Source organism: Pelobates fuscus, chromosome 13, assembly GCF_036172605.1.
Source record: "Pelobates fuscus isolate aPelFus1 chromosome 13, aPelFus1.pri, whole genome shotgun sequence".
NCBI classification, from domain to species: Eukaryota; Metazoa; Chordata; class Amphibia; order Anura; family Pelobatidae; genus Pelobates; species Pelobates fuscus.
The window spans coordinates 24,265,660-24,289,766 of record NC_086329.1 but is presented as its reverse complement, the minus strand read 5'-3'; the positions used below and the strand labels follow the sequence as shown (position 1 = coordinate 24,289,766).

The window sequence follows — 24,107 nt, the reverse complement described above, 5'->3', positions numbered from 1 at the left end:
CACAGGCTGGATCCTGCCTGAGCAGAGCCAACAGGTACCCTGACACTAAGGACACCGCTTGGCCATATATGCACCATTTCCTCACTTTGTTTTACTTTAAAAAATTTTGGTATTGTGCTTATGTGCTTTAGAAACAGACACTCTTAAGCAGCAAGACAACTACTTTTCAATGACAGCCACTAGAGGCACTTCCTCCTTACGGCACGACCTCCATAAGAAGGTGACCTTCAATTTACTTTGGGCATCTTCCAACAAACACTGCTGCAGATTTTACAAACAACCGTCAAATTATGAATACCAAAAAAATTTTTTAAAGTGAACTGCTCATGCCTTGACTCCCACCAAAAAAACATCCTTGCAGCTATAACTTTATCTCGAAAATTATCTTTAAAACAGAGCACACTTCTCCGTTCTTTTCAAAATAGAAATATTAAATGCACATCTGTGTTCTATAGTTAGAACAGGGTCTTTAAAAACACCATCATCTAATGATTCTTTATTCTGAGTGCACCTTTAAGGCTTGTTTTATTTTTTTCTCTGCATAGAATTCTGTGTGATGATTGATATCTGCTCATGTGGGCTGGCTAGTGCTGAAATATTCCTACAAGAAGAAATTCTACAGACGTCAGAATGTAAACAGTGTGCACTTAAAACCTCATACTTCTCAGAATTATTTTCAGGGAAGCTCTGCGGGTCAGGTTGTCACCTGAAACAAATAGTAGTTTACCTATAGGTTATTCACTTCAAATGTTGCCATAATTGCAATCAGATACAAAGCCACAATCCAGCTCGTGAAAAATGTTTGCGAAATAAGTTTCCAAAATGGATTAATTTTAATTACCTGTAAGTAATCAAAGTGGTAAATGAGCCTTCGAGTTTTTAAGACCAACAAACTCTTGCCTGCTTAACCGCCCTCCAGATGTGAAAGGAGGAGAGCCACCACTTGTGTTGTGACACAAACAATAAAAGTGGACTTTTCGGTTACACAAAACAGGAGAGCATGAAAAACTGTGTGTTGTGGGAGTCACATTCAAACATTTAATGCCAAGGATTTTTCTGCACTTCTGACCAAGCCTTCACGTGCTATTCTTTATCTTTGTATCCAGAGCATCCAATAATATATTGCTTAAAAAAACATTAATCTGGCTTTCATATGATGACTTATTGGTACTTAAAAAACATGACTGTAAGTTGCTTTGGAAATTTGTTAAAGGGTCACTAGTGCTTTGTCATCATTTTGCTAATAGACTTTTTTGAAAGAGTACATCTAGGGTCCAAAAATATTATGATGTAAGACACCATAATACAGCATTCACACCAGCATTGGCATTTTCCAAGTGGTATTGGGAAATTCAGTATCACTAAATACCTATCATTCCCTTTTGTCAATTGGGGCCAGATAAAGTGGTCACATGCGGCAAGGTAAGCCATGCACTATTGAGTCACCAATGAGGTCTGAAAAGACAACAAGAACATGGGCCAGAAGATCACAAAACCCTTTTGCCGGCAGACAAGCCATAACCTAGTCATTTTTATGAAAAAAAAAATAAACATCACTTTGACTACTCATAAGGACTTCCACCAAGACGTATGAAAAGCACCAGTCTAAATATCATCAAATCTTATGCCAATAAAAACTAGTAATCTGGGTCTGCGCAAGATTGTCCATGACTCAAAAGCTAGTAATTAAAGTGAGAACTCCTAGTGAATTCATAGAGAATTTCAAATTTAAGTCCAGAGTAGCCAAAATTAAAGTATAGCTGACTTAAATAAAGTTTCTAGTTGGGTTATTTTGACCTTAACCCCTTAAGGACACAACTTCTGGAATAGAAGGGAATCATGACGGAATATTTCCGTCATGTGTCCTTAAGGGGTTAAGTTTGAAATTCACATTGAATTCACTTTAAATTTAAGCCATAGGAGTAACATTGTCAAAATGGAGTCTGAAAAGAGTGACTTCCTGCAAGGACGCCCAAGAAAAGAGAGCCTGAAAGAGCACTTGTTATTCTAGGACAATGATTGAGAACCTTTTCTCCAAAAAAGGTCAAGACCATTGAGCTCAGAGTGACCCCCACATTGCATCCCACCGAAGGTGTCGGCGTCCCTCATGACCACAGACCAGATGAGCCTTTAAAAGGAGTAGACCTGGGTCAGGAAAGGGTAAAAACCTTGTTGAAAATTTGGTTATACTAATAAAATATATAAGCAAATCATATCAACATATCTGTGGGCAGAACTGTGGAACAAATACGGAGAACAACTACATGATGACAATCAGTTATAATGGGCTCCTTCATATGAAGGCTTTTGTGTCCAAGTGTCATGACACTGGTACTCGAGCAAGCGTTTCAGAGCAAACAGTTGGTTGCCTTGGATCTAAAATAGTGGTTGGGAACCACAGAACTGGGTTAGCAACCGCAAATCTAAAATATTTCAGAAGAAATTAATTGATTAGCACGGTCATGATGCACCTGTAACCTCAGAATAGATTGGGTTAATGTAATCTGTGCCTTTGAGACAAAGACATGTGTACAGCGAAAGCAGACCTGCCAAACTTTCTGATTTGCTTCCCATGGTAATTTCTACGTTATGTAAATAGCACAGGTAAAGCAAAGCTTTGCATGACATGTAAATAAAGGAATTTGTTTTACAGAACAGGAGACAATTTTCTAGTTTCCTTTATATTTAACAAACGTCTCCGATGCTCCTGTCAAAGGGTCAGATCCCTCAATTGGCTGACACATACTTGAGTTCGAAGCTTTTAGCTAGCTCACGGAGGAAGAAAAAAAAAAAAAAAAGGACAATGTCCAGCAATGGGCAAGTAACTAAATAGAATGAATTAAACTTGCTGGTTTTTATAACTCATTAGGGTCACATTTCTGCATAACAGAAAATATTTCCCAGGAAAATAGATGTATTAATTAAGGGTAAAACAAATTAAAGCAATAAATACACACATGATATGGTACAGTTTATGACGCTCATACCTTTACTGCTCGTTTTGGTGTCTCGGCTAAGATGGGGGGAAGAATCCCTTTGTAGAATCCAAACAAACTGCAAACAGAGAGGCATAGAAGGTTACATTGTAATCATTGGAATCGTTGCTTTCCAAACGACTGAACAGCCATTCTAATTGTTAACCAGTCATAGACAATCGGTATAACCACACACTGTTATAATCAACGTCTAAAATAACATCAGCGTGCATCAAAACATCAGCTCACAAGAGACATAAGGTGTTAATGTTAACATACATTCACAAACAGAAGTTTTGGACTGAACTCCGAATTGTAAAATTTTGAATAAAATGACCATACGGTTGCTGTAGTATAAATGGAGAATTTTTCCAAACCAGCATTTTTTTAGCCCAAATTTTGCCATTTGGTTTAATAACTCCCCACATGTCAGCGTTTAAAGAATAAACCCCCATTATTTTCCTTTTAGAAGTTGAAGAGGTACCCAGGTGTCCATTATTATAATTATCTCCTGTACCAGTAATGCGAAACTTTAAACGGCATATGTTTGTGAAATACACTTCCCATAATGCTTAACCGCTCTGTCCGTTATCGATCCCTGTCCTTTACTGTTTGACAAGATGTACCAGTGCTCATTACTAGTGATAAACCCTTAAAAAGAAAGAAAAAAAAGCAGTGGATTTATTAAACTCCCCATGACAGATGTGCCAGGACATGATATTTGTCATTTACCCAATATTAATTTGTCACTTGGATACAGTTGGATATTGTTAATTTCAGTTGATTTGCTTTGGATTTATTCTGTAAACTTTGAATTAACAGATGAATTGTAACAATGTATTCTCTCTTCACAGGAAGTCATGTAAGAAGTATGAAAAACTCTAAATTCATCAGACAAAAGCACTCTGAGATGGCAAAACTTTCACCTGAGCACAGGCAGAAAGGCACCTTTACTGGAAGAGACTTATGACCCATATCTTTGTTCAATCTTCAGGTGATCTCCCAATATGATATAGCTTTGTATTATAACTATTATGTCAATTATTCTGAAGTATTGTTGGAAACAGACAACGATGTGAATGTCTTTAACTGGCCCAGCCAGAACCTGGAGGCCCACCAACTATCCACCTTTAAGCTGACAGAGAAGATCTAATGAAATGAAAGGCAGAAACCACCCAAATCCAGGTGTGCAAAGCTTGTCGCATCATACTCAAAATACTTGAGGCTGGACCTTTTCATTACGTGTAGGATCGAGATCGTAGAACTCTTTTGGCCCCAGATATAATTCAGAAATGATTTATGGATCTGTCTAAGTTTTGTTGTAGTTATAGATAAAAGGATCATTCTGAAAAGGATTGAGGTAAAATATATGATTTGATGATATTTATTCTTCCTAACCAGGAAATTCCTATATTTCTCCACTCTTTCAGTAATTTATCACTAGTTTATTTTAGAAGATTCATCTATCATTTCTTTAGGGTTAGAAGAAAAGTAAATATAAGGTATTTAAAACCTTGTGGTGACCAAGTAAAAGGATATTTAGTTGATAAATCGTCATAGAGTCTAAGTTAATGGGCATAACTTGGGATTTACCAATATTTAATTTATAATTTGAAACTCTACTATAATCCTCTAACTCTAAAATCAAAGCCCCTAGCGATGTGGCCAGATCTGTCAATGTTACTAATATATTATCAGCGTAGAGGTCCAGTAAGGGTGGCCTGGCAGTCCCTAATCTCATTAAATACTATCAAGCCAGTAGGTTGCTCCATCTGTGGTATCCTTGGTATGAAATTGAGTCCTTTCTATGTAAAACAATATCTCTCTAATATGATATGGACTGATGCTGGAGCTAGTGCTATTTTTTTTTTTTCAAATATAGAAACCTCTTATTTAAGATATATTTATGAAAATTGAGTAAAATACAAGAATAAAATGGCAAAAGGGAATGCAGCCCGTCACTAAACTCCTCCAAAACGCAGGACTAACATACCGATGGTCAACCTCCAGATCGGTGCTGGTCACGAAGGAAGGAAAAACTTACAAGGCATCAGACCCTGCAGATGGCCCTGCCTTACTAACAGCATTGGGCCTCACTCCACAGGGGTTACCCACTCCGGGAACACCCAGCACTCGTCCAAAAGACACCAATGACATCCCCACTCTCACGCACAGAGAGGGACAAAGCCCAGCAACCTGAACTCACACAAGCAAAAACATTACACAGTGTTTATGTTTTTACAACGTTTATGGTTCTAATATGCATAGCCACCCACACTTTTTCTTTTAGTTCCAAGCCACATGGCGGCAGCTCAGCGCTCTGACTAGATAACTCCCCCCCCAGTGCTCCAGGGTTAAGGGGCACAGTCAACCATGGAGCGCTACACTCCACACTTCGAATCTAACATATAGGGGACACATAGCTTCAGTTAACAGCAACAACAGGCTGACCCCAACAACTAAATGGACACCCATGCTCCGACTTACACCCCGTCCCCATATAGACGATGCCCTACTAGCTAGGCAGAAAAACACCCCGAATCAGCCCCACACATTTGGGGTTACGAAAGGCATTACCGCCATAGAGCGACGCAGGTTTGCTAGACAACTGTGATAGGGCAACAAAAGATAAGCCTATCCTGTTTTCCCTCTCTTTTAACTCTCATATGCAACAATGCAGCACTGAGATAAGGGTCACCAGACACAAAAGGGGATACCATAAATCCGCTAACACACGGGGCTAACAGGCATGCTGTAGAGCAACCCAGGTCCCCAAGGTTACCAACGCCATGTAACGGGACAGATGGCTTATAAGTGCCAAACCCAAAACAGTCACCACGCCACCATTACGGTGATGAACCACTGCATCGCAATATCTAGCCTAGCATCTACCATTACTAACGACGGCAACTCGATATAACTTACCAGCCCACCATATAAAAAATGTGCATTATATATTTTAGCCAAATCACTGTATTGACATGTTCACTATTCCGACTCAACTCTATGCTGTTGTGGCATATACAAAAATGTCTGTACTACTGTTATTGCACTGAAAATAAATATATATATATTTTTTTTTAAATGCAAGAATAAAAATCATATTCTAAATAAATTCTCTAAGTATAGTCCAATTAAGACATTGGAATATAATATTACTGATCTAAATATAGGTAACTGGATCAAATCTGGCACAATTTTTTTTAAAAAAAAGACCTACCGTATATACTCGAGTATAAGCCGACCCGAATATAAGCCGAGGCCCCTAATTTTACCCAAGAAAACTGGGAAAACTTATTGACTCGAGTATAAGACTAGGGTGAGAAATGCAGCAGCTACTGGTAAATTTCTAAATAAAATTAGATCCTAAAAAAAATATATTAATTGAATATTTATTTACAGTCTGTGTATAATGAATGCAGTGTGTGTGCATGAATGCAGTGTGTGTGCATGAATGCAGTGTGTGTGTATGAATGCAGTGTGAGTGTATGAATGCAGCGTGTGTATGAATGCAGTGTGTGTGTGTATGAATGCAGTGTGTGTGTGTATGAATGCAGTGTGAGTGTATGAATGCAGTGTGTGTGTATGAGTGCAGCGTGTGTATGAGTGCAGCGTGTGTATGAGTGCAGCGTGTGTATGAGTGCAGCGTGTGTATGAATGCAGTGTGTGTGTATGAATGCAGTGTGAGTGTATGAATGCAGTGTGAGTGTATGAATGCAGCGTGTGTATGAGTGGTGTGTGTGTGTGTGTGAGTGGTGTGTGTGTGTGTGTGTGTGTGTGTATGAGTGGTGTGTGTGTGTGTGTGTGTGTGTGTGTGTTGCAGAGCCTTGGTGGGGGGTGGGAATTTTTTTTTTTTATTATTTTAATTTTTTTTATTATTATTTATTATTATTTTTATTTAATTTAATTATTATTATTTTTGTATTATTATTTATTATTTAATTATTTTTTTTATTATTACTAATTATTTTTTTCGTCCCCCCTCCCTGCTTGATACATGGCAGGGAGGGGGGCTCCTTCCCTGGTGGTCCAGTGGCATTGGCAGTTCAGTGGGGGGAGAGGGGGGCTGGCAGAGCTGTAACTTACCTGTCCTGCAGCTCCTGTCAGCTCTCTCCTCCTCCGCGCGGTCTGTGCAGCTCCCTCTGTCAGCTCCCAGTGTAAGTCTCGCGAGAGCCGCTTACACTGGGAGCTGACCGAGGTGCTGAACGGACGGCGCGGAGGAGGAGGGAGCTGACAGGAGCTGCAGGACAGGTAAGTACAGCTCTGCCAGCCCCCCTCTCCCCCCAGTCTGTATTATGGCAATGCAAATTGCCATAATACAGACTCTGACTCGAGTATAAGCCGAGTTGGGGTTTTTTAGCACAAAAAATGTGCTAAAAAACTCGGCTTATACTCGAGTATATACGGTACTATAGTCGAACAAAATAAAGCCCTTTTCACACCTTCAGTTAAGTCTTTGCCTTAACGCAAGAGAGATATTCTCATATCTAAGAATAAAAAAAATATTTGGCTAATCATCTCCTCCATAATGATACTAGGATAAATAATAAACTAAGTGCTCTATTTAAAAATAATATAAAAGTTAAACTAATATCTAAGAGAGATGAAAAAATAGAGCCTAAACCAAAAGCCTGGAAAAACGGGGAAAAAGAAAGTGGGTCCCCCATCGAGCTAGAGCAGTGGTATAGATCAATTTGTTGCACTGTCTAAATATTATAGAGCTTCACTATAAAATTCTTCATCAATGGCATAGGGTACCAAAAATTCTAAATAGAATCAACCCTGATAATACCAAACTATGCTGGAGGTGTAATTGTGTGTAAGGAAGCTCTAAACATATCTGGTGGGGATGTAAGATTTTAAGACCTATATGGAACAAGGCATTTAGAGTTAACTCAGACTTAGTGGGAGAAGATTAGTTTTGGTTGCTCTTTTCCATTTTAATATAAGAACATTTTCAACTCAAAAAAGATCTCTCATAATTCAACTTATGATGGCTATAAAAATAGAAATGTCAAGATATTGGCTACGGAAAAAATCCCATCCTGGACTTGGGTGCTAACTCAGCTTAAAGGACCACTCTAGGCACCCAGACCACTTCAGATTAATGAAGTGGTCTGGGTGCCAGGTCCAGCTAGGGTTAACTAATTTTTTTATAAACATAGCAGTTTCAGAGAAACTGCTATGTTTATCAATTAGTTAAGCCTTCCCCTATTTCCTCTAGTGGCTGTCTCACTGACAGCCGCTAGAGGCGCTTGCGTGATTCTCACTGTGAAAATCACAGTGAGAGCATGCAAGCGTCCATAGGAAAGCATTATGAATGCTTTCCTATGTGCCCGGCTGAATGCGCGCGCAGCTCGTGCCGCGCGTGCGCATTCAGCCGACGGGGAGGAACGGAGGCGGAGAGGAGGAGGAGAGCTCCCCGCACAGCGCTGGAAAAAGGTACGTTTTAACCCTTTTCCCCTTTCCAGAGCCGGGCGGGAGGGGGTCCCTGAGGGTGGGGGCACCCTCAGGGCACTACAGTGCCAGGAAAACGAGTATGCTTTCCTGGCACTAGAGTGGTCCTTTAAATACCAATATGATATCGAAGGGGGTATATCTTTTCAATATGATAACCATTTAAAATTTGATTTTAAAAATGGTTAACTTGGCTAGACAATCTGATATAACTCTAACCCAAACAATCTAGACCCGCTCTCTGTTATGATAATCCACCTATAGAATATTACTCTAGTGCTCCCAATGGTTATGTTACTTAAAAAGATCTGGAGTAATCTCAAAATTGGCCCCGTTTAATCTGCTCAGTCTTTTATAATTTGTTATATGTGTTATGTGCTATATGTGTGTGATGTATATTTAACAGTTCATATATTACACCGGGTAATCGATGTACATGACTAACCTTATACATTTTTGAACTGTGTACTTGTATGTGATATGCTTCATGTCAAATTTGCAAAAATAATAATAATTAAAAAAATTAAAATTAAAAAAATACTTGAGGCTATAATCGCTGCCAAAAGTGCTTCAACTAAGTACTGACTGAAGGGTTTGAATACAAATGTCAATGTGATATTTCATTCATTTAAAAAAAAAAAAAAATTGTTTACAAATTAGCAAAGTTTTCAAAAATCCAGTTTTTGATTGTCAATATGGAGTACGGTGTGTAGATTGATGTGAAAAAGGAAGTTAAATTAAAGGAACACTATAGTTTCAGAAATACAAAATTTTTTACCTTTTTTCCCCCCACACTCCACTGGTCTCAGCGCGGCAGACCCAGCCTCCATTGTTGAGATTATCAGTCTTGACGCTCTCAGCCAGTCCAATGCTTTCCCATAGGAATGCACTGGGAGGCTATTGCACATGTGTATCAAAACATAGCACTGCGCCAATTAGCACCTACCAGACATGTGGACAGGTGCCTACTCTGTCTAATGGGAAATTCAGGTCACAATGAATGCATGTTTGGCACATCATGTGATGTCACAATGAAGGCCAGCTATAGCAAGTGGAGTCACAGTGCATTTCCTGCTACATCATGTGTGGTCAAGATTAATGCTCGTCTGTTACAATGTGTAAGTGACAATAACTGTAAATACAAACAAATAAAAGAACATCATACTGTGTAAATGCAAAATTTGGTAAAATAAAGTGAAATAAACCGTAGCTGTAAATAATAAGGGTTATCATGACATAACTAATAACAGGTGATATGTATGCCTAGAATCCTAAAGTGAAGACATATTGTTTGTCTAATCACGGGAAAGGCGTAAAAAATAAATAGAGAAAGTGGACAGTGACAGTATGTATCTTGTATATCTATCGAGTGATCCATCACCAGATATGAATAAACACGGCTCTCACAAAGGGACAGAGTTTCCTTTAAGCAGAGTAGGCACCAGCCAGCAATTATAATGTGCCTTTTTGAGCATAAATAGGCTGGTGGGGAAAGATTGGCTTTGGCCAGTGCCCTCTATAGTCCAGTCAACCTCAGTAGTAGAGTTGCAGAAATCGTTATAGAGCTCCTCCAGTGTCTGTGTGTGGGACTAGAAATAAGAGGAAGGGATCACTTACCTTCTGCCCACTAGTAACCTCTCACATAGGAAATGCCTTGCAAGAGGAGCGGTGGAAGCTCTGAGTGATGCACACTGTATAACAGCTGCTGCAGTTCTAATATCATCAATCTGACTGGTCTACAGAAGACATAGGAGGGACATAGGAGGGTGAGCAAATAATCCTTCAAACTCCAGCACCCAAAACCTAAACCATGAATATAAACACTTTACCTTAATCCTATGTTGAACTCAAATTAAAGGGATTCGGCCGCGCTCGCATTAGGATTTCCTTATAGAAATAAAATGAAGCTGGAGGTTCTCATGCAGAGCGTGAGGACGTCCAACGTCAGATAAAGGACCAAAGGTCCGTTTCTATTCTGGAAGTCCCTCTAGTCGCTGTCTGGTAGAAAGCCACAAGAGCAGGAGTTATTCCTCTTAGGTAATTATTGCAGTTTCTCAGAAACCGCAATATATACCACTGTAGGGTTAAGGGACATGGGACAATGCACCCAGACCCCCTTAATGAGCTAAAGTGGTCTGGGTGCTCAATATTCTTAAACATAAGCCCTTATACTACAACTTTAACCCATCTTGAGCTGTTATCTTGTATAAACACCCTATGTAATCTCACTCTGATGTTAACCCATTTGTAATCCCTTTTTACCCTTAACCTTTCAATGAGGAGAGGCTTCTGCCAGGCCAGTCAGATGTAAAAGCCAGATTGGTGGAGTGCTGCAGTGAAGTTTCTGCTTCTAAAACTTTCTCCCATTTCCACATATGTTCTCTGGAGCTTATCCAGTGTAACAATCGGGGTCTTCCACGGCCTTTCTCCCCCAATTGCTCTGTTTTTGTCTGAGTGGCCAGCTCCAGGAAGAGCTCTGATTGTTCCAAATTTCTATCATTTAAGAATTGTGGAGGACACTGTTCTATTGTGAACCTTCAATTCAGCCAATATTTTCTGTAGTCTTTCCCAGATCTATACCTCGAGACACTATTGTCTCTGGCTCTGCAGGTACAGTAGTTCCATTCACGTTTTTGCTCTAGTATGCATTAACAGTTGAAAAACCTTCAATAGACAGGTTTATGTCTTTCAAAATCATGTCCAATGAATTGAATTTGCCAAAGGTGGCATAGAAACACGATCTCAAAGATGATCCTGAGAAATTGGATGTATCTGAGCTAAATTTCAAGTATCATAACAAATGGTCTGAATGCTTGTGTCAATGTGATACATCAGTTTTAAGTAAAGAAAAAAAAAAGGCTGTATTGAGTGTGGTTTGATGTTAAACAAGTATTTAAACAATTGTAGTACAAGCCTGCAATATAAAAAATATGAAATAATGAAAGAGTCTGTATAAAGTATATATATATATATCGGTAAATACATATACATACATCCATCCATCACACACACACACACGTTTAAATATTGCAGATACAAAATTGCAAACATACAGCTACGTTACAATGGGAAAGTCACACAGGACTTGACTGAACTTTACATATATCTCTCAGTTACGTGGATACGAGAGCTCATTTATTTCAGTACTGCCCAGCTTTGATGACAGCTAAATGATAGAGGGTTGGGAGACTGAAAGGGAGGAGTGACCTCTTCCCAGGTGTGCTGTTTGCTTTTTAATGCTTCGATGCCCGTCTTTTTCTTTTACATCCCATCTCTAATGGGTCTCTCTGCCATTTTTGCTCCTGCTGTTTGCATTGGTTCATGTTACTGCTGCTTTATTCTCACATACCCGCATCCTGGACGCACACCCTGCGTTCAATAGGCAACGGGATGCTTTTAAGAAAAAAAAAAAGACGGACAATGAATTTAGTTGTCAGGTCTCAGATTAAGAGCAAAGGTGTGGCAGAAATAGCACATTGACTGGCATTTTAGAAGAGTATTCTTCTGTGGCAGGTGTAATGACAATGTAAAAAGAAGTGCAGAAGGACTAAAATCATAAAAGGCTATCTGAGATGCAGTTATTCAAACTGTCCACACTGATAACATTCTTGAGGTCAGGAGCCTGACATATATATATCATTGTGCTTTATCTATTTTATATATCTGAGATAACAATGTACCTCTGCTACTTGGGTAAATATATATCAAGCAAAGATTTAAGTAAATGTATAGTTATGTTTTTTTTCTTTTTTACATTATTAGTAATATTTTTAATACCACCACAAATATATTCAACTAAGGTTAAACTCCATGTGTTTAATAAATAATACAAATGTAAAAAAATCAAATCACGACTAATCACTGATAATTTGAGTTAACTTTTTTAGAGTTTTCTTGGTTTTATTATAGACTTTCTCATTTCTTTTACATTTAAAATAAGGATTCAGCAAATTCCAAAATCGGAATCCAGTTCAGACAAGGCAAAGCAAACACTGAAAATGAAGAGGAGAAATAGAAGCATTGTTCTGTTTACTCTTCTATGCATGCTTACTCCATAATAATTGCCTTGTGAAAAGGACGATGCTGCCTGGCGCTTGTGTGTCCCCACCGCTGCAAAATGGCGGAGGCCATGTGGACGCCTGCTCTGCATGCAGGAGAGGTCAGGGAGGGCCCGTGGGATCGTGACCTGAAGAAAAAGGGAGGGACTAGGGAATAGCCAAAAGGGCACCTGTCTCCCACTATCCTTTATAGGGATTGAGGTTCCGCCTGCAGGAGAGTGGGAGCTGATCATGTGACTTAGTCTGTGCTTGGGTGTTCTGGTGCTTGCTTCAGTCTCCTGGCGTCCTTGTTTTTGGTTCCTGATCCTTGTTCCCGGTTCCTGATTTCTGGTTCCTACTTCCCGGTAATACTTCTCGGCTTCTGACCTTCGGCACAACCCTAACCATGCTTCTTATCTCTGACCCATAGATTCTGATATCCTGCTTCGATTTGTGGATATCCTGGCCTTTGACCTTCGGCTTGACTCTTGACCTCACTCCTTTTGCTGCCAGCCCTGACCATCGGACTGCCTGATTCCGCTTCCTGCCTGCTCCTTTCTGGCTTCTTCGGTAAATAAAGGCACCCATGCCTTCATAGATCTACCAGAGTCCATATCACTCTCAGGCACTTGGGGAGGTTGTGTATGCAAGGGGTTGCCATTCCACTTCAACTGAGTTCCTCTTCAAACCAACCAGTCGGTTGTCACAACAAGTCAATATATACTCAAATCACAAATGTGTGGATGCTCACATTTTCTTGAGCCTATAAGAACCGGCAAGTAAAAAAAAGCATGGGTCTACGAATCCCCAATACTCTGGAACCAATGTTTCACCAGTCCTCCAAAGAAAGTATAAATGCACCAAAATTATACAAAGATAAGGATATTTGTACAAATAAGATTATACCAAATCTTACATATAGGTATTTATTCAAATAGTGAACAGCTTGAATAAAAACAGCAGCAATAAAACATTGCAGCACAACGCTTTTCGACTTGTATCTTCCTCATGTGCTCTCAATGTACACTGTTCATTTTTCCATATATATATATAAATAATAGTTAGAATAGGGTTTTTTTTTTTCTTTTACCAGATGCAATTAATTTTCTCTCTTCCAAGAATAACTTTTCTCATGGTGGTAAAAATGTCTACCTGTAACTTATCTCTTTCAGAATACACAGTGATCCAGAAACCAAAAGGATCTTCTGTTTGTTCTTTAACCATCTTTAAATAGTCAGTAGTTTTTTTAAGAGAACATTGTTTTCTCATAGCTATCCTTCATAGCTATCCACTCTAATTGAAGATCGTTGAGTCATGAATACACACACACACATTATCCACACATTAAAATTGATGGATTTGTGACTTCACAGACAATTTGTAAACTTCAAGAGATTTTGGAAGGACAAAAATAAAAAGTGATTTTGAGCCTACTCTAAAAGTTAATGGATGATGCAACATTTCCATAGCAACAGATTTATGGTCCTTTTTTAGAACGAGCAGAAACAAGTGACTTCTTAACATCCTCGAATATGTCTTTTGAAGATGGCATGATAAGCTACACTACATCATGTTGAAAGGCAAATGGGAAGGTTATTGGGCGAAGTCTTCCAAGACCGAATTACTTGAGCACAACGTCAATAATCTAATTCTGTTAACCAGAGATGTGATTAGTTAACTTTACATGAAAAACCCTGTGGTTATACACTAAACTTACCCATCATTGTCTTTTAAAAGAACCAGTTATGTTACCAATCAAGATCAGTTATTCAATCATAAACACTGTCATCATACAACTAGGGAATGTGCAAAATGATTATTCGGGCTTAAACATTTTTACATTACATGGACAGCTTGTGGGTAAAAGTTAGATAGGCAAATCCCATAGGCTGGTGTTTGCTACAAGAGGTCGACCAATGTGCCACTGCCTGCTGGGTTGTCTACCTGGAATAAGCAGGGATGGAGGACACCAGACTGGATGCTATACCCCAGGACAGGCAATCCCAGAGCAAGATTACTGACAGCAGAGAAATAAGAACCATGAAATGTATCTCCTGCTCCCTGACTAGAACACTAAAGGTGGTTGAGTTGTAGAATCAATCAGAACAGGGTATATACCCTCTATTGGTGATAGATACCCATTTTTTCTGTAAAGTCTGTACATGAAATGGGTCTTACTATTCTTCAATGATGACATTACTCTAGCTCTGCTTGAAGTCTTCATAAAAGCAAATTCACACTATGAGGAGCAACATTTTCCGACATTCTACAAGTTCATATCCAAACAGCCATGCCAGTTATAGGTCGTTTTTGCGGACGTTTGACAAAATCAGAGAGCTGTCCCCTTGTGGATATCGGAAGTAGTCAAGAACACAGTATGACTAATCACATGCCTTGTATTCACTTTCCAGTCTGCTTTGTCCTCATGTCACTGCATTGTCTTTCAACACCCGCTGCTTGCACTATGTTACGTAAGGCCTTCTCCCCCTTCTTTGTCCTGTTGACATTTAATAAATCTCGTGCTACTCGGCTTTACCTGCATTAGAAATATTTGCTTGCTTTCACAAAAAATAAATAAAAAAAAAGAACAAATGCTTCTGTTGAAAAATTGGCAGAGGAGATAGCCGTTTCCTGCTTATATATTGGCTCTGCCAGCTAACGCAACTTGAAGGACAGAGATTGATATGTATCCTGGCTTCCTGCCTTAATTCTTAGGTAGCCGGTCAGTTAATTAACTCTTTACTGTCAGTAGAAAAGAAATGACAAAGTATTGTTGCATGGCACATACAAGTAGCTGGCAAATATAAATAGCTGCGCCATGTGAAATATACATCAATTTGGAACAGCAACAGCAGAAGGGACTGGCAGGTAGAGTAAACAAAATAACAGAAACAACACATGAGAAAGAGAAAAAAAAAGTTAGGATCTTACTGCAGTAACTAAAGTCAACTGTACAAATGGGGTTTCAAAGGTGAGACATAAAATGCATTAAGGATTCAGCTCTAGAAGAGGTATGATATCTGATATCTAGCTCTTCAGTATGTGAGTTTTTATGGCAAAATGAGAGTCCAAAGATGTAAAAGCTTGCAGGTGTACTGATCACAAAAACTGCTACATGAGCAATGACAGCATATGTAATGCATGGCTAAATAGGATTAGCAAAGAGGAACAGAAGTCTCACAGGAGTTATGACAGCATTCCAAGAGAGACTGAAGCTGCTCTGCAGGGCAAGAGGTGACCATATTCAGTGCCAGCTGCAATGGTGTTCAATCTATACAATTTCCAAAATGGGGAGGCGTTGTCCAATCACAAAGAATGTGGCATCCAGAGGACCTGCTGTCGCAATGGGACAGCCAATTGGCCCCTTGAAAGTGAGATGAGCGCAGTGTGATGGAGGAGTGGGCAGTGTGTTCGTCCTCTCTGCTCATCTCTCAACATACGCTAGCAGAGGTGGGAAAATGGGGAGGGGCACATGGGGTGGAGAGATACAAAAGGGTCATCATATGGACAGCCTCGAGGTTGTGGAGATGGGCACACAAGGGTGGCATGGAGATAGGCACATAAGTGGGCATGAAAAGGGACAAACAAGGGCATGAAGATCAGCACGCTGAGAGACATGAAGATGCACACACAATGAATGCATGGTGGCACCAAAAGGGATATGAAGATGAATATGCACAGAGGGTATAGAGAGTGTAACACAAAGGGGGGTAGAGTGGTACACAACTGAGAGTGAGAGGAATGCATTAGACCAGATGGAGGACAACACACTATGACTTCTGTCAGTTTGCTCAACCATTTAGTTCATGCATTGTTTATTATCTTCTTCTGTTAATTGGACGTTTTTGTCCTCTTTTTATACGTTTTGAAAATTGATGATCAGCAATAGATGGAACCGCTACAAATGGAAATCTATATATACTATTCAATGAGAGTAATGCACCATTGCAAACAGTATATAACTTTGAGCAAATCTCACATGATTGTTTTACATTTCTGCACTGTAATATCGATATGTGAACGACTTTGTCATATGTACTCTTGATATTTAGCACTTATGTTGACCATGTATATGTCTGATTGTCAACCCTTAAATAAAGAATTAAAAATATATATATTTTACTATGACACAGTCTTAAAGTGCAAAAGTACTTCCAAAATGTGTAAAGCTCAGTTATATTTTGTTTTTGATGCATGTAAGTGATCTTGTTTCCTTCCTAGTACTTTCATACGTATTATAATGCACGGAAATTGAATGTAGTAAATAAGTAAAAAGGTGGTTGCTTTTTCTGATTTATTTATTTTATGTAGACAGGCAGCAAAGCAACAGGCAGAAAACAATATATATTGTATAGGGAATGTTGTCTAGATCAGGGGTTCCCAACCCAGTCCTCAAGGGACTCCAACATTTAGCTTTTTTTTTTTTTTTTTTTTTAATTATGGATACTGACAAAATATGGACCACTGCATTCTTCAGTGCCTTGCTTGATTGTATCCACTCTCTTCTTAAACAACAGAAGGAGAGAGATGGTGGTCACCAGTCAAGGGGAACAGGAATAATTACTTATCATTAATTGTTCTATATCCAACAGTTCTTACTGACTTGAGACCCAAATCCCCTTCTCCTTATCTATTTCTGCAGTACGTTGCCTCTCAAGAGCAGAAGCATTTAGGCACTACAGGACACACGTAAATGCTAAAGATTATGGTGGCTCCATGTGCATGTCCAAAGCTTTTGTGATGGCTAGCAAAATGTATATCTGCACCATTGTGCATGAGTCATAGGCTAACACCATCTTTTTTTTCATCCCACCATTTTGCACACTGCAACTTCTTAAAGAGATACTATAGGCTTCATTCAGCTTTATCTGAATGAAGCAGTTTGGGTGTATAGATCATGCCCCTTCAGTCTCACTGCTTAATTATCTGCTCTTTAGGAGTTAAATCACCTTAGTATTTATCTATGCAGCCCTAGCCGCACCTCCCCTGGCTGTGACTCACACAGTCTGCATGAAACAAATGGTTTCATTTTCAATCACATGTTGATTTGCTTGATCAGTTTTTATCTCCTGCTCTGTAAATTGAACTTTAATCACACACAGGATGCTCCTGTATTGTCCAGATGGCTATTAGCATAAAATAAGAAATTCTAAATGAAACAGAAGGTGCAATAAAGAAAGTTTAAACAGTAAAGCTTTCTTTACAGGAAGAGTTTAAGACGGCTGTGCAAGTCACATGCAGAGAGGTGTGACTAGGGCAGCATGAACAGTGATTTAACTCCTGAATGGCAGAGAAATGAGCAGTAAGACTGCAGAGGCATGATCTATACACCAAAACCAATTGTAAAGTGCTGTGGATTTAGTTGGCGCTATATAAATACCAATAATAATAATAAAACTGTATATGAAGTTGCATGGCCTTTAATTTGATTCCCGCAAATGTGGAACCACTAAAAAGTGGAATAATTAATAATAATTCCACAGCACAATGGGTGGATGAGACAAACAAGAACACTCAACAAGACAAGTGGAGAGAGTCCAGTCCCAAACAAACCAACAATCTACAGAACCACATAAAACTTTAAAAAAGTATTACACTTAGGTAAACTAAGATGTTCAAATCGTGTCGATTGATTGCCAAAGGATGTTCGAACCTTGCCAAGTGATTACCAAAGGATGTTCGAATCTTGTCAAGTGATTGCCAAAGGATGTTTGACTCTTGCCATGTGATTGCCAAAGGATGTTCGAATCTTGCATGTGATTGCCAAAGGATGTTCGAATGTTGCCAAGTGATTGCCAAAGGATATTCGAACCTTGCCAAGTGACTGCCAAAAGATGTTCGAACCTTGCCAAGTTATTGCCAAAGGATATTCAAACCTTGCCAAGTGATTGCCAAAGGATATTCGAAACTTGCCAAGTGACTGTCAAAGGATGTTCGAACCTTGCCAAGTGATTGGCAAAGGATGTTCGAATTCTGCAAAGAGATTGGCAAAGGATGTTCGAATCTTGCCAAGTGATTGACAAAGGATGTTTAAATCTTGCAAAGTGATTGGCAAAGGATGTTTAAATCTTGCAAAGTGATTGCCAAAGGATGTTCAAATAATACCAAGATTTGAACATTCTTGGGCAACTGCTTTCCCTTGAAAGAAGATTTTATACCGATGAACCATTAACACCAGTCCAGAATCTGCACCCATGTCATTGAATGACCTTGAAAGTTAATTTGACAGTAATTATTGCAGATTGTAATAAAAATAATGCTTCGCTACTGTAACAAAAAAGAGACTTTCATGTGTAACATGGCACAAGATTCAGAGCCTCCCCTCATGCGGAGATATCTGACTGGCCGATCTAGGTATGCTTTTGTTGTCAAGGTGGACTTGCGGATGGGGGAAGGGAAATATAGTTTGTATATCCTGATGTGAAGTGAAAATAAAAGCAGTTGCTGTTTGTACCAATAAATAAGCTGATTGTCTCTTTCCTTGCTACAACTATCCAACATCTGCTTTAATGTGAATGCTGGTGGATAAAGAAACTTCAAGCCCAGGTCATAGTACATAGTATAGTGATCGGCTGTGCAAGTTAATGGAAGTACCCACGGACGATATTAGGGCTGTATCATCACAGCTATACTCATTTTTCCTCTGTATCTTGCACAGATACTATGGTAGGATTTGGGTGCAGAAAGCATTAGTGACAATGAGAAGCCAAACTTGATGGAAACTATGAAAGGAAAATTTTAACACCGTCTGATCCCTATGAGTATTTGCAAATGTCTAAAGGCTGGAGCCCAGAATTCTAGGCTAATCCTCCGTACAAACATTTGCCCCAATAAACATTCAATCTGTTAATGCTAGCCATAAACCTGTCAGCCCTTCATAAACAGACTACCTCGAGTAGCTTAACTTTTTTTCTGTGGCTGTCAATGCAAACCCGGACCCTAAAAGTCCTGCAGCCAGAAAAAAATCCTGGAATGGCCTCTCCCTCAGAAAACAGCTCCCTTTTCACAAAGAAGAACAATTGTAACTGCTTTTTCTCACTATACGCTCGCTGCAGGATAGCTCTTACACATACAGAGTCTGAAAACTAAAATTACTAACACATACACACACAGAGTCTGAAAACTTAAATTACTAACACATACACACATAGAGTCTGTTAACTCCAGTTACTAACACATACACACATACACACACAGAGTCTGTTAACTCCAGTTACTAACACATATACACACATACACACACCGAGTCTGTTAACTCCAGTTACTAACACATACACACATACACACACACAGAGTCTGTTAACTCCAGTTACTAACACATACACACACAGAGTCTGTTAACTCCAGTTACGAACACATACACACAGAGTCTGTTAACTCCAGTTACTAACACATACACACATACACACACACAGAGTCTGTTAACTCCAGTTACTAACAAATACACACACACACAGTCTGTTAACTCCAGTTACTAACACATACACACATACACACACAGAGTCTGTTATCTCCAGTTACTAACACATATACACACATACACACACCGAGTCTGTTAACTCCAGTTACACATACACACATGAGGTGCATCCTATGAGGTCACAATGAATGGTATAATGATTTTCTACATCCTATGAGGTCACAATGAATGGTTTGCTACACTGTGTGAGGTCACAAATACTTTCTTGCTATCACCATATGAGGTCACAAAGGATAACTGGTTACATCATATGGTGTCACAGTGACTGTTTCCTACATAATATGAGGTCACAGTGAATGATTTCCTACATCATACAAGGTCACAACACACAGAGTCTGAAAACTTAAATTACTAACACATACACACATAGAGTCTGTTAACTCCAGTTACTAACACATACACACATACACACACAGAGTCTGTTAACTCCAGTTACTAACACATATACACACATACACACACCGAGTCTGTTAACTCCAGTTACTAACACATACACACATACACACACACAGAGTCTGTTAACTCCAGTTACTAACACATACACACACAGAGTCTGTTAACTCCAGTTACGAACACATACACACAGAGTCTGTTAACTCCAGTTACTAACACATACACACATACACACACACAGAGTCTGTTAACTCCAGTTACTAACAAATACACACACACAGAGTCTGTTAACTCCAGTTACTAACACATACACACATACACACACAGAGTCTGTTAACTCCAGTTACTAACACATATACACACATACACACACCGAGTCTGTTAACTCCAGTTACACATACACACATGAGGTGCATCCTATGAGGTCACAATGAATGGTATAATGATTTTCTACATCCTATGAGGTCACAATGAATGGTTTGCTACACTGTGTGAGGTCACAAATACTTTCTTGCTATCACCATATGAGGTCACAAAGGATAACTGGTTACATCATATGGTGTCACAGTGACTGTTTCCTACATAATATGAGGTCACAGTGAATGATTTCCTACATCATACAAGGTCACAATGAATGATATCCTACATCATATTAGGTCACAATGAATGATTTGCTACACTGTGAGAGGTGACAATTAAAGGGACACTATAGGCAACCAGACCACTTCAGCTCATAGAAGTGGTCTGGATGAGTGTCTCTATTGCACTTAGTGCTGCAATGTTTAACATTGCACTTCCAGAGAAACCGCAATGTTTAAATTTGCAGCTCTAAGTCTGCCTCCAGTGGCTGCCTACCAGACAGCCACTGGAGGAGCTTTCTGCATTGTAACGGACCCTTGGTCTGGTTTCTGACGCTGCATACTCTGCATGAGAACATCCAGTGTCAGATTTTCCCCCATTGGAAAGCATTGATTCAAGGTCTAATTAACGCCCGCTTTTCGCAGGACGGAGGAGGAGGTGGATTATCAACCCAGCACAGAGGGACATCGGCACTGGGATCAGGTAAGTAAATAAAAGGTTTTTAACTGGGGGCGTGAGGGAGCTATAGAGCCAGAAATACAGCTCTGTATTCCTGACACATAGTATCCCTTTAATGTTTTCTTGCTACCACCATATGAGGTCACAATGGATAATTGGTTACGTCGTATGAGGTCACAGGCTGCCACATCATGTGATCACAATAAATGTTTACCTCCTACACTCTCTGCCTGCAGTAGCTAGAAGAAAGAAACGGATATCACAGAGCTCCAGGTATTAGGCTTGATTCGTTAAATCGCACACTTGGAAGGAAGGATAACCTTTGCTATGAGGCAAAGAAGAGCTTAGAGTTACCCTTTAACCAAATCACACTGGCAGCTGAAACATTGTTTTCCTTTATCAAATCAATGCTATTCATTTTATTGGAAGGTTATATAGGAATACTATATAGGAAATTGAATCATCCATATATATTTTAAGGAAGTCTATACAGGAAATTATGTCATCCATATATATTTTAAGGAAGTCTGTCTATATAGGAAATTTAAATGAAACTTTGTAAGTGGATGAAACTGCCACTATATGTGAAGAAATATACTGTGTCTTAGAACAAGGCGATTTCTAAAATTCACTGCAGCTATAAGCCTACCCCCCCCCCCCCCCCCAACCCCCCAACTCAAATATTTGATAGATAGCGTGGAGATGAGCTTCCTCCAAATGTACCTGTACTAGCCTGAAAGGAGACTCTGATGGAGATGTATTTCATTGTTCATTAGAAAGATAAAAACTGAACTTCGATTTCTAGAAACCCTTTATTTCCCTTTAAAACACTGCTGTGCCGATATTTAGGAAAGAAACTGAGCACTCTCATTGAGCATTAACAGGACATTGCAGGCACCATAACCACTTCAACACAGTGAAGTGGTTATGATGCCTGGAGTCCATGGCCTCTAGATATCGCATCACGACTAAATTATTTACTCATTGTTTAGTAGAAATCCTGGGTCCCCGGCAGCCTGAAGCCTGGTCTCCAATGACGAAATGAATAGGCAGAGCTATGCTTTATGCCATACCAAGGGTTGCAGGCAGAAGAGAGGCAACTGGAGACTCGTTCTGGGCCAGCTAGAGAAAGATCAGGGGAGGAGAGGTTTGTCTCTGTGTCATCCATAAACAAGTGGTAGTGGAATCCAAAATAATGAATACATTTGCCAAGAGGGGCAGTATAGAGAGAAAACAGAAGGGGAACGGGGACAGACCTTTGGGGCACTCCAACTGAAACAAGATGAGTGGACGAGGTGTTACCAGAAAAGGAGAATCTGAAGGGTCAAGGGAGAGATAGGATGGGAACCATGAAACAGCAGTGTTACCTAAGACAAAGGTGAGATTTTTTTGGAGAAGGAGTGTGTGATCAACAGTGGCAAAGGCAGCAGAGAGATCTAGAGGAATTAGTATGGAGAAGTGGCCTTTGGATTTACCTGAGATTAGATCATTAGCTACTTTTGTCAAACTAGTCTAAGTACATGGAGGGGGTTGAAGCCAGATTGAAGAGGGTCGAGGAGGGAGTTAGAGTTGAGAAATCACTGTATTAATATATATATATATATATAAAACTAAAAAAATACACTGCTGCATGCATCACTCACATACCAGGCAAATTAAACAGTATATGTATCAAAGAAAAAAAATAAGTAAAATGTACACTTATTATTCATGACTGATAAATACATTTCTGAGCTGTAACATAGGAGCAAAGTATCCAATTATATTCGGAAGTGGGCTTATTCTGTATATCTACGTGCAGCACATCTTTGCCTCTTAGATAAAAGCAGCCAGGGGAATTGTTAGATTGGACTCACCTAAGAGGTTTGCCTTGATGTGGCAGGTTAGCCTAAACTTCCTGTTATTTAAATGTGCATAGGGATTTTGGATAGAGCGCAGGTAACATTTTTGCTTTTGTTTTATGCATAGGGCTGATGAATATAATAGCCAATGCTGCCGCCCACGAGTAGTGAGAGTTTGAGCACACGGCTTGATTTTCTATGTTTGTGTTTGTTTCTGTATTACGCACCTATGTCACGGTGCAGTCGCCTATCGCATGTGTTTTCCATTAAGGGTTAATCGTAAGAATTCCCCTGTCTGTCTCATTAGAGAGTTTGCCTTTTACCTGAAAGCAGTAAGGTGAATTGTTAGTGTATGACTCAATGTCTCAACCAAGAGGATTCCCTTAACATGGCAGGTGAACTTACACTTGAATGGCCATTGGAGTGACACTAAAAACCTCCCCTTTTTTTTTTTTAACTTATGTTTTATGTATTTGGGCTGAATCTCATAGCCATTGCTCCCAATCAATAGTAGTGGGTGTTGGAGCACAGGGCTTAATTTTGTGCATTTCTACAGCTTTCTTTTTATATTTTAAAGGAAACTATAATGTCAAAAGATATTTATTTTTAATGTTAAAGTGTTCCATGCCTTATTTTGGATTTTTGAGCCCCCTATTTAAAAAAAAAAAAAAGAAAAGAAAAAAATTGCAATAAAACTTATGCTTCAACAGTCTCCAGTGTCCAGCTGCCCCATCTTTTCCTGAGAAGCATTGGAAACATAAGGCACATGCATGGTCACCTCGTCGAGAAAGTATAATATTTCTTATATAGAAGCACAGACTCCAATATTTCTATATAAGAAACGTATACATTTGTCATAATTGTACTGTACATGATGATGCCAAAT

The 24,107-nt window shown here is 39.3% G+C and overlaps 1 protein-coding gene across 1 annotated transcript in view; it reads right to left on the bottom strand.

Annotated features, from left to right (window-relative positions):
* The window catches only part of SLC25A21 (solute carrier family 25 member 21), a 266,945-nt gene that overhangs the window by 59,555 nt on the left and 183,283 nt on the right, over nucleotides 1-24,107 (bottom strand). The window contains exon 5 of the mRNA XM_063439496.1: nucleotides 2,988-3,054. Within this exon, the coding sequence (XP_063295566.1) occupies nucleotides 2,988-3,054 (67 nt within the window). The remainder of the gene's footprint in view (nucleotides 1-2,987; nucleotides 3,055-24,107) is intronic.